We start from the raw sequence: 19184 nt of genomic DNA, 5'->3' as shown, positions 1-19184 counted from the left end.
AAATAATTAATTTAAAAAAAATTACGAGTTGCCGTCTGTTTGGTCTGCCGTGCCGTTTGGTTTGAAGAGTGCATCTTCTACCTTCATCATGCAATTGTTAAGGCGTTTGGAATTTATCATGATTATTTGCGATAGTTTACATAGATGCATGTTAATCATGGCAAACTCGGAAGAAAAGGCTTTCCGAAGGCTGAAGGTTGTATTAAATGTGTTGACTGTACCAGAGTTGCCATTTAACGTTACCAAATGTGGGTTTCTTGAACCTACTACGCAGTATCTGAGCTATGAGGTGTGCGGTGGAGAAATCAGACCCAATTCCTAGAAAATCCTTACGTTAAAGGTCCGTCCTTTTAATCGGTGCAATTAAGAGACCGTCGTAAGACCATTTATTGAATTGGTGCCTTATTTTCAAAAACGTGTGCCTCGATTTTCTCAGATCATGAGACAGATTCTTCGGCTTCAAGTATCTTTAAGTGAAATGACGATATTCAGAAATTGGAACGAACGTTTTTAATATTATTACAAATGAGCCTGTAATCGTTATTTGTGGGTTCGAAACATCTGATCAAATTTGAAACAGATATAAGCTCTTGTGGATATGGTCCAATGCTAATACACCTAATTAATGGAGACCCTTATGTTGGTGGATATATTGGTAGAACTATGTGTCTTGTGGAGTCCAAGTAGCCTTTGTATGAATTGGAAATATTGGTTGGCGTGCAATTATTCTGACATTTTTGGCATTGTTTGCTCAGATGAGAGTTTGTAGTCTATACTTATTGCAGATGTAATCATTTCTAAACAAAAAAAAAAAAATTAACTGAAGTGCATCATAGAGTAGAGGAAGAGAAAGCGCAAGGCAATTGTGGAATTCTTTTTGTGTCCAGAATTCACATGACTGATTTAACTCCGATAAATAAAAATAAATTGACAGAAAAACGTCTGAACTTAGAATGGAAATCTCAAATGACCGACTGATCAACTTCAGGATTCAGGATTTATTGGTATAGTTTATAAACAACTAAAAATAATTGAAATTAACTTGAGTTACGAAGAGGGATTTTAAAGAATACAGAGAGGTGTGAGGCAATGTTATCTGCCAGTAGTGTCCCTTAAATTTTGTTGGATAGTTATTAATCAAGGTTATAAATCCGTTATGTGTTTGGATTGGAAAAAATAGACTCAGCAATATTTATCAGAATTGTTGGAAATGACTAAGTTTAAAGATTGTTGAAAATTGTATCATGTGTAAAGTTGTAAAGTAGTCATCTGGCTGGATACCAGGACCGCAGAGGTGATGGGAAGATGCTCTTGGCGGGGTGCAACTTGCGGCGAACTGCACAGTTAGTAGTGCAACCAATGCAAGCCCTTAAGAGATGCCAATCGGACCCACCCTTTGGGCTTGATACCACCACATGACACAGAGAAAAGTATAAAGAAAGAGAAATTTAAAGTTACGTTATGCCGGTTCGGTAAAATTATGGAAGTAAGAGCACAATTTTGTTAAGGCAAGATTAACTTAAAATGGATAAATTGGAAATTGAAATTGTTACGAATGAGAGAGGGGAGAAAGAAAGAGATAAAGAAATGAAGATGGAAATCGGTACATTTTAAAATCCTTAACAAGCAAAAGAACTTATAAGTATGCGCATGAGTTTTTGAGGGCATTGCCAAATAGACAAATAAGCAATCACGTTGATTGATAAAGATTTAGACGACTCAAGTGGAGATGCGTCTGATTCCCATGTGGGGAATGATGATATGGATGGCACGGTTGATGCCTTGGAATCCCAAGAGGGGATATAAAGACCGCACCATAACAGAAGGAATTGTTATGGCGGGGGTCAGTGGAGACCGCACCATAACAGAAGGAATTGTTATGGCGGGGGTCAGTGGAGACCGCACCATAACAGAAGGAATTGTTATGGCGGGGGTCAGTGGAGACCGCACCATAACAGAAGGAATTGTTATGGCGGGGGTCAGTATGTGGGTGTAAAAGGAAATACACCAGTTGATAAAGCTATGTAATTAGAGAAGTCTGAATTGTAAATTATGATTAAAATGAAGATGTAATTTGTTATGTTATCATGAAACCAAGATGCTTATTTTGTCTAAATGCCTCAATACTTATGTTTAGAAAATTAATTAAATGTTTGTTGACAATAAAATGTAACGAGTACCGAAATTTTAGAATACTGTGATTTAAAGTTAACACACGAGGACGTGTGATTTGTCAGGAAGGCCGTGTCGGATCACATGAAACAGGGCCTACTTTATTCCTATGGTCAGAATATGTGAAGCGGAGCCTTTTGAAATACGAAAAGAGCTTGTACTCTATGGTTTCGAAAGGTTATCCTGCCAAACTAACATTTGAAGACACTAGAAGTGTAAGCGAGAGATCGCCGACTGAGGCACTCGTTGGTGGAATCATTTATAAGGCTGTGAGGGTCCAGAGAGACCGTGACGCAAGAGGTGCGTGTGAGCGTTGCAAAGTGTGCAGCAAGAGCCTGTATAAATTGATGAAGAGATGTTGAGTAAGAGTTGTGGTACGAGCAGAGAGATACAGAGATACAGATTTGGTACGAGAAGAGAATGAAGTGGCGAGAAGAAATAAAAGTAAAGCTTATTTGACATGAATAAAACAGATAAAATGAAATGTTAAGTTGAGACCAAAGAGAGAAAAAAGAGAGAATGATAAATGAAAATGACAGTTATGTTTAGAGCTATTAGAAGACACGTCACGCGAGGACGCGTGAATTGTCAGGATGGCCGTGTCGGCGAGTTGGTTGCTAAGTGCAAATTTGGAAAGCTTGTTGCTATGGCAACAGAACTATTCGGCATGCTCAGGTATTGGTAGCCTGTAGGTGTCGCTGGCGCGCAGGCGCAATGACAGTTGAGTCGGTAACAGGAGTGTTACTGAGTGAGGTCTGTTCGTCTGTCGCAACAATAGGAGAGAATGAGAGAGACAGCTTGAGATTGTCTAGGAATGACATCTGAGTGAAAAGTAAGAAAAGGTGAAAGGGCCACAGGAAAAGTGGCGTGATGACAGATTCGATTTGACTGCGCAGGCGAACAGAACTCGCTGGCTCGACTACGGTTAAATTAAATAACGGATATCTCCGACATATGTATATTTGTGTGTTGCTTTCAACATGTTTTTAGAAACATTTGTCTTTATTTGAGTGTTGCGCAGCATGTTCTTAGCAACATTTGCATTGATTGTTCAACAATTTTTTTGCCTTCCCTTTGTAGCTAATTTTTTTTAATACATTCAAGATTAATTAAACAAAGTCTTTTTAATTTTACTCATTATTGATTTGGTAGTAAGATCTTAAAGTCGTTAGATTCCCTTCTTGTTTCTTCTCATCCAATGCAACATTTTCTCTATGTAAGAATTATTTAAGGAATATCCATAAAACATATTACTTGTAGTACTGTTCTTACCATTATTAAGACTTTCTTACTAGAATATTAAACACTTTTACTGACTAAATATAATATATAATTTGGGGTTTACAAGTGCCCAGGAATATGCTCAAAGGTGTGTAATCCCACTTTGCACTTAATGATTTATGATTCATCACATTTTAATGCCATTTCTAGAGAACCTTACTTATTCAGAACAATTTGTTCAAATCATCATCATACTTAGCTGTAATTGTTGGTATATTCAATATAAATAATAATTTGATTAACTTTTAATCTGATTAAAAAGATTCAAGATAATGTAAATTCAGGATAGTCGGAAGTCCGAAATGAATTTTTCAATGCCAAAAAAAGTTAATAGTCATTTTCGGTTGGTGATCTGATAACAAGGTCGGGCATTATCTGACTGCGTAAGCTGCATATAACCGTTTTACGAGCACTTACGCTTGGTTCCGATTAAGATGCAGTCACTGATCGCCTAGGACTTCCCCGACTGACATTGAGGAAGTGAAACCAGAAACCAGATCCAAATCCCAAGCCACCTTACAGGAAGGAAGCCATCGGCTCAAGTCAGTGACAAGTGTTTGTTTGCGCCCAACATGGCAATTGTTTATGCAAGAATTTGCTAATACATCGCCTCAGATGGCGCACCTACGTCATTACCTCATGTCGCTGGAGTCGCTAATTAGAATTTAAATACGTACGACACCAAGTCCAGCCGTGCTAGTAGAGCCAAATCATTCACCACGCAATTAGAGTCAAGATCAGGTGCGATACATGCGCTGACTCACGACCGATCGGCCGGCATAACGGGCTGCTGCTGCTGCTGATGCGGTGTGAATGACTTGGCGCGGGCAGCGTGTCAGTAAATATCGAGAAAACAAAGTGATCATAAAAAGCCATATCATACAATGAGACTGCGCGAGATCTACGTGAGCGGCAACGCAATTCTCCGGCGTTTCGGTGGATTTTTGCTGCGGTGCCAAAACCTGATTGATAAGCCAGCCTCTGAGAACGGCAAGAACCGATCAGTCGCCTGCCATATCCATATAAATAGGCCGGTCGCTGGCTGTAGTGCAGTTCAGTACACTCGCAGCACTCTTCTTCACAAGCCATGTCAGTCCAAGGATTCCTGATCAACCTGCTGGTTGGCCTGCTTCTGCTCCTGGCCACCGTCTCCGGCTCACCTGCCCGTGGATATTACCCATCGCCGCCGCGCGGTGGACGCAGCTACACTGACATTGCCCGAGTGGTGAATCCCAATCAATACGCCTTCGTTGGATCCCGAAACTATCCGGGTCAGCCTTTCTGGCCGGCAGGAAAACGTTAACAAAGCAGAGGCTATAATTAGGGATAAAATATATTCTAGGATCGACTCAGGTTTAGTTAAGAAATGAACTGATTTACACTGTAAAATACTCATTTAAAGTAAGACCAGTTGTGTAACCTAAATAGTGAGCCGATACCTGTGCTTCAGGACTATTAATGTTAATGAATAAATGTAAATGTTAAGATTAAAATATTATTTTATTTATAAAGTACAACTTACATACTTGGCTCTTTACTACTTTTAAACTTAGGGAATATTTTTCTCTGTTATATGACATTCCAATATAATTAAATCAAGGCAACAGAACTAGTTGGAACTTAACTTAACTTGGTTAATTAAAAGGGCATTAATGGGTGTCAAGCATTAGCAAGAAACGCCCACTTATAAAAGGATTTCACTATAAAAGAAGGGTTGAAGAGCCATCAAAGGTGCTAGACCACAATAAGAGCTCAAATCAACAGCAAATTTCTTCAGAATTCGAAATCTCTATAAGATGGATAAAAAGGATTCCTCATCAAATGCCATTTGGTGGATTAAAAATCCAAAGGCAGTGAAAGACAAGAAATCCAAAGGACTGCGTAAGTCATCATTGGGTTCTGCCTTTTGCCTTGATATGGCAGATCTACTGCGGAATATTTCGCTGCAAGGATACAACAAGCTTTTGTCGCCGAACTTAACACTCGGACAAAGGTAATACAGACTGATAATCCTTCTTAGTACTTGGTACTCTTCCCTTCATTTTGTTGAGATTTTCACAGAATAATTTGGTTGCTGCTCCACATGGCCACAACCATTTCACTGGTGGTGGTGCTCTCTCTCACCTGGGAGCAGTTCGTGGCCCAGTCCTTTGTTACCAATCTAAAGGATCCCCTTTATCCCGTGGAGAATGTGCCGTTTCCCGCGGTTTCTATATGCACAAACAATAGAATTTCGCGACAGGCCATCATTCGGTATGCCGAGGAACTGTAAGTTTGGCTTTATTTAATAAATAGTTATTATTAGTTAAAAAATAAAATAAAATATTTAAACACTCTCCAGGCGACTGAACAGTCCTGTAAGCCGTCCCGTGGAATATTACCTGGAGCGCCTAAGATTCTTTAGGGAGTTTTATGTTCATGTGGGTGCTGTGGTAGACACCGATGACTTTGTTACCTTCCAGACCTTTCTCGATGTCTTTGGTACCTGGAACAATGAAACCTTCTTCGACACGCGACGCATTATGAAGCAGGTGAGCCAATCGATGACCTTTCAAATCGACCAATTAGCTTACCTATGTACCTTAGCTAACCCCAAGCTGCAAGGACTTCGTATTGAAGTGCAGCCTAGCCAATGTGGAGATCCCCTGCTTTAGCAGGGAAGCCTTCCAGGAAAGCCTTACCATGTACGGACCCTGCTGCACCTTCAATATGGAAAACAAGTAAGCGCAGCTTACACAGATAAAACGGGATATTGTTGCCAAATTTAAGCTCAAGTGGGCATGACTTCGGCTTAATGTCGGATTTGCTTAATTTAAGGACGAACACACTTAATTTTTTTTAATCCCGAAAATTCTTGATTCAATCTCAAGTTAACTTAAAACGCTCTGGTTAGGATTAAAACATTTTTTTAAGTCAACTTAAGATTAAATCAAGAATTTCAAATTACTAAGAAATATTAATAAGTAAAGAAAAACAAGAAAAGAAGCTAACTTCGGCACGCCGAAGTTTGTATACCCTTGCAGATTTGGTTTTTATATTATAGATTTAAATGCTGAAAACACTCACAAAACAGAGTTTCATTAAATTTTACCTATACTTATTATGTTTACAGTTTGACAGTTTCAGTTTTACATTCCCGGCTTTACGTATTTTATACATTTACGGATCGCTTCTATGGCAGCTATATGATATAGTTGTCCGATTTTTATAAAATTTATACCACAATTCTAGAATTTTAAACATTTAAAATTTATAAACTACTGTTCTAAATTTTTAAAATTTTTCTGAATTTAAAATTTTTTTTTCTGAATTTTCCACATTTTTTAGATTTTTTATATTTATTTAAGAATTTTTTTTAGAATTAAACAAAATTTTTTTAAATATTTTAACTGCCAAATTTGAATTTGAATTTAACTGCCAAATTTGAATTTGAATTTAACTGCCAAATTTGAATTTGAATTTAACGACGATCAGTTTCAGTGTGCCCAGGTGCAGTTGTAAAATAACTCCTAAATTTGGATTCAAAAGGTTTGAGTCTCCGCTAACTTGCGCCGGCTCCTAAATGGTTTGGAACTTGGACAATTTATAACAGTTTATACCAGTTTTCAGCTGCTTGCTGCTGATTTCTGTTCGCCTGTTACCCCAATTTGGGAAACGGGCAATTTGCTTGGAAATGTTCGGAAATTTGGATGGGCTGCTGTAGGGATGTTGTTGTAAAAAGGTTGTTGTTGCCATAAGCTTTTGTTGTCGGCAACAAATAGGTATAAATGCATAAAATGAAATATAACAGTTTATACCAATTATTATTTTTGCCCAAATGTTTTTATAACAGTTTATACCAGTTTTCAGTTGCTTGCTGCTGGTTTCTGTTCGCCTGTTACCTCAGTTTGGAAAGCGGCCAATTTGAATGAAAAGTTTTGCTCACTTCTATCAGTGTTGCTCACTTCCATCAGTGATGCTCACTTCCATCAGTGATGCTCACTTCCATCAGTGATGCTCACTTCCATGAGTGATGCTCACTTCCATCAGTGATGCTCACTTCCATGAGTGATGCTCACTTCCATCAGTGATGCTCACTTCCATCAGTGATGCTCACTTCCATCAGTGATGCTCACTTCCATCAGTGATGCTCACTTCCATCAGTGATGCTCACTTCCATGAGTGATGCTCACTTCCATCAGTGATGCTCACTTCCATCAGTGATGCTCACTTCCATCAGTGATGCTCACTTCCATCAGTGATGCTCACTTCCATCAGTGATGCTCACTTCCATCAGTGATGCTCACTTCCATCAGTGATGCTCACTTCCATCAGTGATGCTCACTTCCATCAGTGATGCTCACTTCCATCAGTGATGCTCACTTCCATCAGTGATGCTCACTTCCATCAGTGATGCTCACTTCCATCAGTGATGCTCATCACTGGCAGCTAGTGAGATGCAATTTTCTACCAATAATGCAAAAAAATAGCTAGATGAGCATCACTGATGCACATGCGCATCACTGACATTAAGCCCGACTTTATTGACCTCCAATATTGAAATATAGCCAGATGAGCATCACTGATGCAGATGAGCATCACTCATGCAAGTGAGCTAAAATTTCCATCCAATTTGGCCGTTGCCCAAACTGGGGTAACAGGCGAACAGAAACCAGCAGCAAGCAACTGAAAACTGGTATAAACTGTTATAAAAACATTTGGGCAAAAATAATAATTGGTATAAACTGTTATATTTCATTTTATGCATTTATACCTATTTGTTGCCGACAACAACAGCTTATGGCAACAACAAACTTTTTACAACAACATCCCTACAGCAGCCCATCCAAATTTCCGAACATTTCCAAGCAAATTGCCCATTTCCCAAATTGGGGTAACAGGCGAACAGAAATCAGCAGCAAGCAGCTGAAAACTGGTATAAACTGTTATAAATTGTCCAAGTTCCAAACCATTTAGGAGCCGGCGCAAATTAGCGGAGACTCAAACCTTTTGAATCCAAATTTAGGTGTTATTTTACAACTGCACCTGGGCACACTGAAACTGATCGTCGTTAAATTCAAATTCAAATTTGGCAGTTAAAATATTTAAAAAAAATTTGTTTAATTCTAAAAAAATTCTTAAATAAAAATAAAAAATCTGAAAAAAATGTTAAAAATTCAGACAAATTTTAAAAATTTAGTCAAAAATTTTCAAAATGTAGTAAAATTTTAAAACATTCGAAAAAAATGTTAAAATTCAGAAAAAAAAATTTTTAGTTTAGATTTAGCTTTCAAAATAATTAGATTTTTCCCCAAACGATCCCAAATCAATGCTGCCTTCACAAAAAAATTGCACATTGATTTCACCATCTTTTATTGATTCATATTTGTGTGTTCCATCAATTACATTTACATATTTAAATTGCATTTATAAATATTTTAATTATCTACTCCTGCTGCAGGCTTTTATATAGCCCGGAGCCAAGATCCGATCACCGTCCTCTACTGCCATCCGGTTGAGGTCTGTCCTGCCAGCTGCTCGCTCCTCCAGCTTCATTTCTGGTGATCCTAAAATTATTGGTAGCTATTTAAATTAATTAAGTATGCAGTATTTGTTAAGCTTAGAAAAACTAACTCGGAACAGCTTTCCGAATTAAATGTCTATACATTTACCGATCGCTTCTATGGCAGCTATATGATACAGTCGACCGATTTTCATAAAATGTATACCAAAATTCTAAAATAATAACAAAAGCTTATATCTCAGAGTAGATAAAAACACGTTGAATAACAACGAAGTTATAATTTTTCCCTATTAATTTCCCGATCGTTCCTATGGCAGCTATAAGATATAGTCGTCCGATTTTCATAAAATTTTTACCAAAATTCAGAAATAATATTAAATGGTCATATCTAAAAACTGGTGCAAGTATGTTGAAAAACAGCAAAGTTATAATTTGTTTTCTAAAAATATATCGAACATTTGTATGGCAGCTATATGATATAGTCGTCCGATCCGGCCCGTTCCGACATATATAGCAGTGAGAGCATATAGAAGACTATATGCAAAGTTTTATTGAGATAGCTTTAAAACTGAGGAACTAGTTTGCGTAGAAACGGACAGACGGACGGACAGACGGACAGACGGATATGGCTAGATCGACTCGGCTGTTGATGCTGATCAAGAATATATATACTTTATAGGGTCGGAAACGTCTCCTTCACTGCGTTGCAAACTTCTGACTGAAATTATAATACCCTGCAAGGGTATAACAAGAAAGAAAGCTAACTTTGGCCAGCCAAAGTTTGTATACCCTTGCAGGTAACAATTAAAATATATCATAACTAAGCCAAAAATGCATTAATTTCGATTCGGAAAGCAGTTTTGTGTTAGTTTTTATTAATTTAAAAAAACTGCATACCAAATTTAAAATTTTAAAAAATCAAAATTTTTGGCCATTTTTGCTTTTTTTAAGGGGTAACCCTTATCAAATTTCGCAAAAATGGCCAAAAAATCGATTTCTTCCGGACATGTCTAGAAAGATTCCCCGGTTGATGCTGATCAATAATATATATGGTTTATGGGGCGTAAATGATTCCTTGACTTAGAAAAATATTATTTTGTATTATAAAATCTGATTTTTTATTTTAAAAAACTTTTTTATTTTTTTTAAATTAAAAATATCATAACTCGGCCAAAAGAGCATTAATTTTAAATCGGAAAACTGTTCTGTGCAAGATTTTCTACAGTTAATAAATCTGCATACTTCATTTAAAAATTTTGAAAATTAAATTTTTTATCAAAATCAAAAATTTTAATGATGTAACCCCTTATAAAATTTCGCAAAAATGGCCAAAAAATCGATTTCTTCCTGACATATCTAGAAAGATTCCCCTGTTGATGCTGATCAAGAATATATATGGTTTATGGGGTCGGAAACGTCTCCGTCACTGCGTTGCAAACATCTGACTGAAATTATAATACCCTGCAAGGGTATAAATATGTATCTCTCTCCTCTCTCTCTGAGCTTACAATTGATGTTTAAAGAATTTTCAGGATTGAATCAAGAATATTTGGGATTATTTTTCATATTTTAAGAATTTTATTTTAAGCTTCATGCATTTTTATACTTGAATCGAGAAAGTCGGCGATTATTTTGTCGTTTTAATCCCGAAACGGGATTAAATCGACCATTTAACCCCATTTAAGACACCGCATCGATAAAATCAAGTCAAATAAGTTTGATTTTTCCAAGAAACTTGTTTATCTGTGTACCTTGACTAATTTTTAATCTTGACCAGACTCAAGCAGCGCAACTACAAAAACCGCCTGGCCAGCTCGGAGCTAGGCCTGACGGTGGTGCTGAACTCCAGCCACTCCGACTACTTCGCCCCCATCTTGAACACGAATGGCTATATCGTCTTGGTCCACAATGCAGAGAACTATGCCACTGTTAGCTCCTCCAACGCACTCGAGATGTTTCCAGGCCAGGGCGAGGATAGTTACCTGCAGATCTACGCTCGGGTGGTGGATACCGATGACAGCTTAAAGTCCTTTTCCCCATTTGGACGACGCTGTTATTTTGACCACGAGGCGCAAACTCCCAGCAACGAGCAGCTGATGAAGACGTACACTTACGCTTACTCCTTTCCAAACTGCATCACCAGGTGTAGGATCCGCAGCATCATCGCCCTTTGTCGCTGCCTACCATTCCAAATGCCCCTCCAACTGGTAGAGAACCTCGATGGCGTGGTGTACTGCACCCTGGGCCATGTCTCATGCCTCAATCAATACATGTGTAAGCTGGTGAGTTGGTCCGTGAAAACACTATTTATACTCGGATCCCTACAGTCAAATGGCGCAACGTGCTCACGGAGAGGCATATAATCCAAGGCCTAGAGCGGGAAATCGAGGAGGCCTTGTACTGTCCCCAGTGCCTGCCCTCCTGCAGCGATGTGCAGTACCGAGTTTCCATGAGTGCCCTGCCCATAGACAACTATCTGGCCACCCTGAAGGTTGACGAGAACAACCAGACCGAGCTCAGCTCGGACATCTCTGTACTGAGGGTCTACTTTGCCGATCCGTATGCCCAGTACTACATCCGTCTGCTGAATAACGCCTGGTTCGAGGTGTTCAGTGAGTGTTTCTAGTTATATCTTAGAGTATCCTGTAACCATTTTGTTTTAAAGGTACTATTGGCAACATCATGTCCATATTCGTGGGATTTTCCATGGTGGCTATCTTCGAGATTCTCTTCTTTCTGACCAAGTATATCTATGAGGGGTCCAACCGCATTGTGGAGCAGAATATCATAGACCGCAAGGCCAAGCAGTTGGAGACCAAGAAGTTGTACATATGTCCTTAGAAAGTATTATATATTGAGATATATATTTAATCTAATCAGTATTAAATCTGATCAAAGATTATTTGAATTTACTCACTGTTTTAATTCACAGAATACAAAAGACATATTCGTATTGAAAACTTAGTCAAAAGTATAGTAGTCCTGGGTTTTGTAAGTCTATAAAAATTGTACAAATGTTTCTTGTGGCTAGGAGCTTTGCGTTAACCCATTCCGGGACCCGGAGTCACTTTGGTTATAACTATGACAAGCAAGGAAGAGATTGGAACGTGAAGGGTACTCGAAGGCAGTCCCCTATTGCGCTGTGCACCTCTAATGTGAGCATGTTTCCTTAAAAAAAGTTAGAAAAACGTTGGATAATGTCAACTTCCTCCAAAGAGCACCACGTGTAATGTTCCCAAACTAAAGATGATTAACTATGACAAACTCTTGGGGGATCCCGTGACGGTGACCAACAATGGGGTGACTGTGCTCATGAGGATCCCAAAGACTGTTGAGGGAAAGCAACCCGCTTTGAGCATCAGCACTGAGGGCGGGCATGTCTTTGAGGCCGAGCAAATGCACTTCCATTGGGGCTCAGAGCTGTGCAAAGGATCCGAGCACCATTTGGATGGCCACTTCTACGATGGGGAACTCCATATAGTTCACAAGAATGCCATCTACAAGAACAATCAGGAAGCTGCTCTGCATCGCAATGGGTTTGCCGTTTTGGCTGTGCTCCTCAGGCACTCGGAGGTACGACGATCCATACGGTTAATCCTGTTCAGATTTTATTCACTTCCAACATAGGCTCCACAAAATGAGTCTCCGGCAATGACAGACATTTGCAAGCAGGTCGGAGAGATTTCTTATATAAACGGTATCCAACCCCTTCAGGGGAGGATGGCCCTGGAAGACCTCTTTGTTAGTATAGACCCCCACAGATACTTGGCCTACCAAGGTTGGTACAGAAAGCGGGATGGCTCATTGTAATTACAATCATTTTATAGGTTCCCTTACCACTCCGCCTTGTGCTGAGGCAGTCCTCTGGTTCGTTTTTCTTACTCCTGTCGATGTGCCACATGACTACGTAAGACAATATTTTTATCAAAATCCAAATACTAATTGTCTTTACTACCCATGTCTAGTGGCGAAACTTCTGGCAGCTGAGGGATTCCTATGGCAAGCGTGTCCTTAATACTTATCGGGATCTACAGGAAGATTATGAAAGACCCGTCTATCTAAGTAAAGGCAATGCAAGTGAAATGTAAAATGTAAAACCATATAAATTGTGATGTTAAATGTGCAATATATGTTTGTTTGTATGCCATTGGGAAAGCTTAAGCCCAAGTGTTTCCATGAAAGCTTTTAGCCGGCTAACAGCTGATTATTGCCACCCACATCAGCCCCCAACCCGAAAAGTCTCGGAAATGCATTTTCTTGCTGCGTAGGAAGTTCAACTGGTGTCGAACGGATGTATCCACCCGTTACATAGGCCTGAATTCCGGAAAAAATGAAGCGTCTTACGGAGCGAGTGCATCACGAGAAGACCGCGGATTCCGAGGAGGTGGTCTGGGTAAAGCGGGATGACGCCCGCTCTGACAGCAAGCTGCCCATCGTCTACTCCAGGGAATATGCAGTGCGATTCGCTGGCCTTGAACGCCTGCACCCCTTCGATGCGGCCAAGGGCAAGCACATACAGCAGGTGTGTATGTATCCGGTGTCCTCCAGCGCCACACAATGTAGCGCCGCGTTCGTTACAGTTCCTGTGCGCCGAGCTCCAGCTAGACGACGGCAGCTTCTACGAGCCCAAGGAGCTGAGCAAGGACCAGCTGCGCCGCATACACACTAGGGGCTACCTGAAGTCGCTCAAGTGGAGCATGAATGTGGCCTGCATTGCCGAGGTTCCGATCATGGCTTTCGTTCCGAATCGCTACATCCAGCGGGCCTATCTCCGTCCGATGCGCTTCCAGGCGGCCGGCTCCATTCTCGCCGGCAAGCTGGCCCTGGACTACGGATGGGCCATCAACCTTGGCGGCGGATTCCATCACTGCTGCTCGACCAGAGGCGGTGGATTCTGTCCGTATGCAGATATATCGCTCCTCATTGTCCGGCTGTTCGAACAGGAGCCCTTCCGGGTGCGCCGCATCATGATCGTAGACCTGGACGCCCATCAGGGCAATGGCCACGAGCGTGACTTCAGCAACGTGGCCGCCGTCTACATTCTGGACATGTACAATGCGTTCGTCTATCCGCGGGATCACGTGGCCAAGGAGAGCATTCGCTGTGCGGTGGAGCTGCGCAACCACACAGAGGACGCCTACTATCTGAGGCAGCTGCGCCGCTGTCTAATGCAGTCCTTAGCCGAGTTCCGTCCCGATGTCGTCGTCTATAATGCGGGCACCGATGTGCTCAAGGGAGATCCGCTTGGCAACTTGGCCATTACGGCGGAGGGAGTGATGGAGCGTGATAGGTTGGTGTTTAGTACATTCCGGGCATTACGCATCCCGGTGGTGATGCTGCTCAGTGGCGGCTACTTGAAACAATCTGCAGGCGTTATAGCCGATTCCATTGTCAATTTGCGTCAGCAGGGTTTGCTAGTCTAAAGTTGGATAAGGATTTTGTATTGTATAATATACAAAGGTAGTACAAAGCTGAGAATTACTGGAGTATTAAGAAAACTCTACCTAAAACGGAGAGTTTTCAGATGAAGATGGACTTGTGTAACCGAGAGCTGTGAAAGGAATACTGAATACTGGTTTATCTGGCAATAAAACACTTGCTGTACACCTTATCAAAATTTATTAAACATATATATGTATAATTTAGAGTCGTTATCATAATAATTATTTGTCTTCTATGAAGTGATGATTTCAGATCATTAAGTTCAGTATTGCAAAAGATGCAGATGGTATAAATATTTCCATTGTTTTAGGATTTACATATAGCAGTTCTTGTCACAATATTTGTACAGACATCTCTTCCTTGGCATTATTAGGGGTTACATTATTATTTTTTCGTTTACCTCTATGTACACTGCGAAACGGGCGAAGGGCTGGGATAAGTAAACAGAACGTATTTCTTGCGCAGGAGAGTACGGATTTTGTCGCAATCGGTTAAATATCTATTATATATGATACAACATAGTCGCTAGAGGCTAATTTACTTGTTTAAAATACAAAAATACATACAAATAAACGTTTGCTTAATGGCTTAAATTACGAGTTAGAATATCATTATAGTGTCTTTGTTTTCAGATCTTTTCCTGGCATTTGTTTAGATTTTCTTGAAGATGTCCACTGACTAACAGGCCGTCGGCGGCGGCAACCTAAAAGGGCACACACATGTATATCAGAGAGCGATTAATGGGAACGCTAGCAAACTAACTACATCAAAACTGCTAACGCGGATGCATGCATAGTTTTGTGGAATGAACACGAGCTGAACACGATGATGATGGCTCCGCTGCGGCAGTCGTAACTTCATCAACCAAACAATCTAAAAACAATAAATCTCAAATAAATATTAAAAGTAAACCAAAGAGAATACACAATGATCTGAAGATGACAGTTTGATGGTGGCTATGGATTCCCAAAAAATATTTAAAAAAAAACGAATGAGCAAATGCAGACTTACGCGGCATTGCTAGCCGGCAAGTCCTCAAAGAGGACTTCCGAACGTGAGCTTATTATGTACACCAAGCAGAAGGAGACGATGAGCACCACTATGCCGATGCTGAGTGTTGTGATCTGGTGAACATTGGACGGACGCAGGAAGATGCGCGCACTGAACTGGGACCAGGTGGACTCGGTCCATGTAGAGTATTGTCCCGAGCTCCAATCGTAGCCTAGTAAGATCGAAATATTTAAAACAAGACTTAGTTACCAGCAAAGGAGGATAGCTCACCATCAATAAGAAAGGCCGGACTCAGGGCGTAGCTGTAGTTTTGGGTCGTAAGGCGGCACTCGCCGACGTTGTTGTAGCCGGCGAAATAGTGCAGCGGCAATTTGGTGCAGTTTTCTTTGGGAATATTTGGTTGAGGCTGTGACAGCAGATAGCCCAGAACACGGTACGTCCAACCAGATGACTCCTGAGATCCACCCAAGACGCTTATATAGCTGTAATAAAATATGGCATTATATGTTTATTATCTCTTTTATTTTTTAGCATAAACACTCACCGCATCGGAGGTAACTGCAAGCCAGTGGGACTGTCAGGATACGATGAGGCCTTAAACAGCGGACAGTCCGCCGACTCGAGGAAGCAATAAAGAAGCTCATCGGCCAGCAGTGGATTGGCCACCTTGGTGCCTGTGTACTCCTTGCCAGTAAGCGTCTGGTAGAGCGCCAATGCCACAATTGAAGATATATTGCGCACTTTCATCTGCAGGGAATCGGCTTTCAGCCCCTTAAAGTCGCCAACATCCGCCAATTGCGTGAAATCCTTGCTAGTGTTCGCATACGTAAAGTCTATATTTTTCGCATCATCGTAGATGGAATGATAGTATTTGTTCGTTGGCCTCGCGTTCAAAATGAGGGCCCGAAAGTTTGGATCGCGCCGCAGGAAAGACTGCGCCGATGTGGGCGGTATGTGGGCGCTAATCTCCGACTGAATGTTCAGGTTGAAACCGTAGCGCGATGCCCTGGCGTAATTGTTAAGCTGTCCCAGCAGCTTCTGGGCCAGATCTGATCCTCTCAAGGCATGCAGCTTGATGTTGGCTATGTCATCCAGCGTACCAATGTCCAGCATAAAATCGATGTTATCAAAGGCAATCGGTGGGCTGTGCGCAGATTCTGGGGGAAACTCGAGTCTCTCCATGTCGTAGACAAATCTCTGTGATCCGATGTAGTCGTAGGACTCTCCATTAAAAGTCACAAAGAGAATATTTCGACGGGAATCGGGCAGCGAGCTTTGAGGCGGTAGCAGTTGCCGCAAAAGATTTGCCACCTGCGTGAAAACAGCCAGACCCATCAGAGAATCCATCGCTCCTACGCCTAAAAATACAAGAAAATAAGTTAGTAAATATAAGAAAACTGGATAGGCCAACGCTTACCAACTCCATCGAACATGCTAACCGTGTCCAGCCGACAAGTGACCATTATAATCTTTTCATCCGTCCTGAGCACCTCGATTCCATCATTAAGTAAAGGTTCCCGAGGATACACAGTGGCATATACATTGCGTCCCTCAAGCGGATCGCAGTACTTGCTGCCGCCCAGATTGTTAATGAAGTTGGTGCGGCGCATGCACACCTCCGTATTGACAGCGGCAGACATGAAGGCTTTGACTTCCACGGCGCATAGACTACGCAGGGCGTGCGTCTTGTAGTCTTTGTTGTTGAATTTCTCAAAGCACTGCATCAGCTTCTCGATCTCATCTGTATCGTCGATGTAAAAAATGGGAAAGGGGAAGTCCTCGTGCAGGAGACCGGTACCCCAGGGATTCCAGTTTTTGGCCGGATTGGTGGCATCGCAGGTCTCGCTGCTACTGTTTATCCCGCTGTACTGGTTGGGACAGTTGAGCTCGTGCGAGAACTGCTGCATATTGTTCGTCTGGTTGACCAGCAGCACCACCGAGATGTTTTGCGGCCCCGCCATTTTCAGTCGCATCAGGTTGTCGCGGGTGAACAGGTGCGGCGGTATCATGGGAGCGTATGGCGGCGATGGCGGACCAGCGAGCAGAAATTCCAAGTCGGCCTCCACATTGATCCGATGCAGCACGCCCACGGAGCCGGAATAGGTTGCTGTGGAAGACCAAGATTAAAAACTGTTGCCAGGACATTTTACGTCAAGCACTCACAGGAGCAGCCGGTCTGGTGGGTGCCGTTCAGTCGCCGGAAGCAGCTGGCCCCCAAAATGGGCTTGTACATCTTATCGCGCGTCCGTTCGCCTTGAGCTGCGGATGAAACAGAGAACAGAGGCTTAGGTGAGTCAGCAGGGGCGAATTGGACTTCTTTGGCAAAGGGGGCGTGGGAGTTCACTTGAGGAATCACAGTCAGCAAAAGCAGGCACCGCCAGATGTCTGGCTTCGTCAACTTACCCACAGAAGCGCCGTACAGCACCATGAGCAGCCATATCGCAGCCGCACTTAAACGCTTTTCCATCGGAAGGGCCTTTGTTAGCCGTGCTCTTATCGTCGTTCGCTTTTCCAAGATTTCGGCAAAAAGAAAGGCAATAATGCTTGCTAAAACAAAAACATTTTACTGCCAGTGTGACCGTCGCTCTGCAGATGAAAAAGGCCAAAGTGTACTAAATTCATGTGCTAAATATTTAAAATTAATCTTGGCCTGTAAAGTTAACTAATAATTTGAAATATTACCATATTAGCCGAATTGCCCTCGCCTTGTACCTCCCAACTTCAAAAACACCAACGCTTTGAATTTTACTTTGGACTTATAATTTACCTAAACATGATCAGAAAAACATGTAAAAATATAGCACTTATCATATACGGTTCTAAAACAGCGTTTCCTCGGTGCGAATGTACTCGCCAATGTCCGACTGGTGGAAGCAGACAGTGGTCAGGGGATCGGCGGTCTTGCAGTCGGTGGTGGAGCGGGCCAGGACGCCGAATCCGAGTGGCAGGTCGTTCATCGAGTAGACCACCACGCCCTGGTACTGCCCGGCGTTTTCCGTGATACGGCCCAGGCCCGTCTTGGGGATGTGGTTACCGTACAGGAACTGCTGCTCGAACGAGGACTTCACCCACACCTTGTACTGCGCGTAGGGGGCCAGGTAATTGAGAGCAGTGATCTGGAACTTCAGCTTGTTCGTCTTGGAGAACTTGCCGAAGCAGGTGCCCACGCACACCAGCTGCTTGTAGCCAAAACACTCGCTCAGCTTTAGGATGCGCTCGGAGACGTAGTAAACACGATCCTTGTGCTCCCGAAAGCAGTAGGTTCCATCCGGCCGATCAATCAATTGCTTCACATTTGTGCCAATGCTGCAAACATCCATATTAGCACGGTATCGACGAAACTATTGGGTTACTCACTATTTGGAAAGCTTCTCGAACAGGATCTTGGCACGCTCGTCACTCAGGCGTTTCATAATTAAGTATTTAAATTAAATTTAGGAAAACGAGGAAAACAAACCGCTACACGTGAGAAATAAGAGTAGCGTTGCCATATGCAAGTTTTGCTTTCTTCCTAAAAAATCTCACGAAATCTGGCTAGAAACGGTTTAGCTATATATCCAAATAAAACGGTCTGGCAACACTGGTTGCCCATCGAGTGATAACCTGCTATCGATAATTGATACTAACTAACATTTTTAAATTAAAATTAAATGAAAAATGTTTAAAGCGGATTTATCCATGCTTAATATTACAAAAAATACAAACTTTAGCCCGTTAACGTTTTTCTTAAATTTCATTCCACTGAAAGTTCTTCCTAGAAAGTCAAAAATCCCTC

General features: G+C 41.7%; 6 protein-coding genes across 11 annotated transcripts; 4 read left to right on the top strand and 2 right to left on the bottom strand.

The window, feature by feature from the left end:
- Window positions 1–4517: 4517 nt before the first annotated feature.
- Window positions 4518–4894, top strand: LOC108075667 (uncharacterized). Its single transcript, XM_070287406.1, has one exon. It carries the CDS (start codon window positions 4541–4543, stop codon window positions 4754–4756), a length of 216 nt encoding a protein of 71 aa, XP_070143507.1. The 5' UTR covers window positions 4518–4540; the 3' UTR covers window positions 4757–4894.
- A 355-nt stretch (window positions 4895–5249) lies between these two features.
- On the top strand, window positions 5250–11797 carry ppk22 (pickpocket 22). Its single transcript, XM_041774486.2, has 7 exons — window positions 5250–5446; window positions 5515–5721; window positions 5795–5984; window positions 6040–6173; window positions 10734–11230; window positions 11284–11568; window positions 11622–11797. Exons 1-7 carry the CDS (start codon window positions 5250–5252, stop codon window positions 11795–11797), a joined length of 1686 nt encoding a protein of 561 aa, XP_041630420.1.
- Window positions 11798–11906: 109 nt separating this feature from the next.
- On the top strand, window positions 11907–13117 carry CAH4 (Carbonic anhydrase 4). 2 transcript variants are annotated; one of them, XM_017176172.3, is made up of 5 exons: window positions 11907–12111; window positions 12173–12529; window positions 12584–12697; window positions 12784–12863; window positions 12922–13117. In XM_017176172.3, the coding sequence occupies exons 1-5, from the start codon at window positions 11971–11973 to the stop codon at window positions 12941–12943; spliced, it is 714 nt and encodes a 237-aa protein (XP_017031661.1). In that variant the 5' UTR covers window positions 11907–11970; the 3' UTR covers window positions 12944–13117. The 2 variants fall into 2 exon arrangements, with proteins under 2 accessions (XP_017031661.1, XP_017031651.1); XM_017176162.3 differs by having other exon boundaries at window positions 11908–12111; window positions 12584–12734.
- A 144-nt stretch (window positions 13118–13261) lies between these two features.
- Window positions 13262–14897, top strand: HDAC11 (Histone deacetylase 11). The gene is made up of 2 exons (XM_017176150.3): window positions 13262–13478; window positions 13537–14897. The coding sequence occupies exons 1-2, from the start codon at window positions 13287–13289 to the stop codon at window positions 14377–14379; spliced, it is 1035 nt and encodes a 344-aa protein (XP_017031639.1). The 5' UTR covers window positions 13262–13286; the 3' UTR covers window positions 14380–14897.
- On the bottom strand, window positions 14559–18011 carry Nct (Nicastrin). 5 transcript variants are annotated; one of them, XR_011445430.1, is made up of 8 exons: window positions 17813–18011; window positions 17573–17668; window positions 16827–17516; window positions 15954–16767; window positions 15680–15891; window positions 15410–15620; window positions 14965–15101; window positions 14559–14897 (listed from the first exon to the last, which is right to left on the bottom strand). XR_011445430.1 is itself a non-coding variant. In XM_017176107.3 (7 exons), the coding sequence occupies exons 1-7, from the start codon at window positions 17874–17876 to the stop codon at window positions 15077–15079; spliced, it is 2112 nt and encodes a 703-aa protein (XP_017031596.1). In that variant the 5' UTR covers window positions 17877–18011; the 3' UTR covers window positions 14559–15076. The 5 variants fall into 5 exon arrangements, 2 of the variants coding, with proteins under 2 accessions (XP_017031596.1, XP_017031604.1); XR_001770944.3 differs by adding an exon at window positions 15161–15271 and having other exon boundaries at window positions 14559–15101; window positions 17813–18010; XR_001770945.3 differs by adding an exon at window positions 15164–15271 and having other exon boundaries at window positions 14559–15101; window positions 17813–18010.
- Window positions 18012–18146: 135 nt separating this feature from the next.
- Window positions 18147–18925, bottom strand: LOC108081144 (60S ribosome subunit biogenesis protein NIP7 homolog). The gene is made up of 2 exons (XM_017176185.3): window positions 18767–18925; window positions 18147–18715 (listed from the first exon to the last, which is right to left on the bottom strand). Exons 1-2 carry the CDS (start codon window positions 18820–18822, stop codon window positions 18229–18231), a joined length of 543 nt encoding a protein of 180 aa, XP_017031674.1. The 5' UTR covers window positions 18823–18925; the 3' UTR covers window positions 18147–18228.
- Window positions 18926–19184: the final 259 nt, after the last annotated feature.

The sequence above is a fragment of the Drosophila kikkawai genome, chromosome 3R (genome assembly GCF_030179895.1).
Source record: "Drosophila kikkawai strain 14028-0561.14 chromosome 3R, DkikHiC1v2, whole genome shotgun sequence".
NCBI classification, from domain to species: domain Eukaryota; kingdom Metazoa; phylum Arthropoda; class Insecta; order Diptera; family Drosophilidae; genus Drosophila; species Drosophila kikkawai.
This window is presented reverse-complemented; position numbering and strand designations above follow the sequence as displayed.

Excerpts from the sequence above, each read along its gene's own strand:
- LOC108075667 (XM_070287406.1), top strand. The coding sequence starts at position 4,541 with ATGTCAGTCCAAGGATTCCTGATCAACCTGCTGGTTGGCCTGCTTCTG.
- ppk22 (XM_041774486.2), top strand. The coding sequence starts at position 5,250 with ATGGATAAAAAGGATTCCTCATCAAATGCCATTTGGTGGATTAAAAAT. Across the intron at positions 5,722-5,794 it reads ATTCGGTATGCCGAGGAACT|GCGACTGAACAGTCCTGTAA; the intron begins GTAAGTTTGGCT and ends AACACTCTCCAG. Across the intron at positions 6,174-10,733 it reads ACCTTCAATATGGAAAACAA|ACTCAAGCAGCGCAACTACA; the intron begins GTAAGCGCAGCT and ends AATCTTGACCAG.
- CAH4 (XM_017176162.3), top strand. The coding sequence starts at position 11,971 with ATGTTTCTTGTGGCTAGGAGCTTTGCGTTAACCCATTCCGGGACCCGG. Across the intron at positions 12,112-12,172 it reads TTGCGCTGTGCACCTCTAAT|AGCACCACGTGTAATGTTCC; the intron begins GTGAGCATGTTT and ends CTTCCTCCAAAG. Across the intron at positions 12,530-12,583 it reads TGCTCCTCAGGCACTCGGAG|GCTCCACAAAATGAGTCTCC; the intron begins GTACGACGATCC and ends CTTCCAACATAG.
- HDAC11 (XM_017176150.3), top strand. The coding sequence starts at position 13,287 with ATGAAGCGTCTTACGGAGCGAGTGCATCACGAGAAGACCGCGGATTCC. Across the intron at positions 13,479-13,536 it reads AGGGCAAGCACATACAGCAG|TTCCTGTGCGCCGAGCTCCA; the intron begins GTGTGTATGTAT and ends CGTTCGTTACAG.
- Nct (XM_017176107.3), bottom strand. The coding sequence starts at position 17,876 with ATGGAAAAGCGTTTAAGTGCGGCTGCGATATGGCTGCTCATGGTGCTG. Across the intron at positions 17,669-17,812 it reads GCTGTACGGCGCTTCTGTGG|CTCAAGGCGAACGGACGCGC; the intron begins GTAAGTTGACGA and ends TTTCATCCGCAG. Across the intron at positions 16,768-16,826 it reads TAGCATGTTCGATGGAGTTG|GCGTAGGAGCGATGGATTCT; the intron begins GTAAGCGTTGGC and ends TTGTATTTTTAG.
- LOC108081144 (XM_017176185.3), bottom strand. The coding sequence starts at position 18,822 with ATGAAACGCCTGAGTGACGAGCGTGCCAAGATCCTGTTCGAGAAGCTT. Across the intron at positions 18,716-18,766 it reads TTCGAGAAGCTTTCCAAATA|CATTGGCACAAATGTGAAGC; the intron begins GTGAGTAACCCA and ends GGATGTTTGCAG.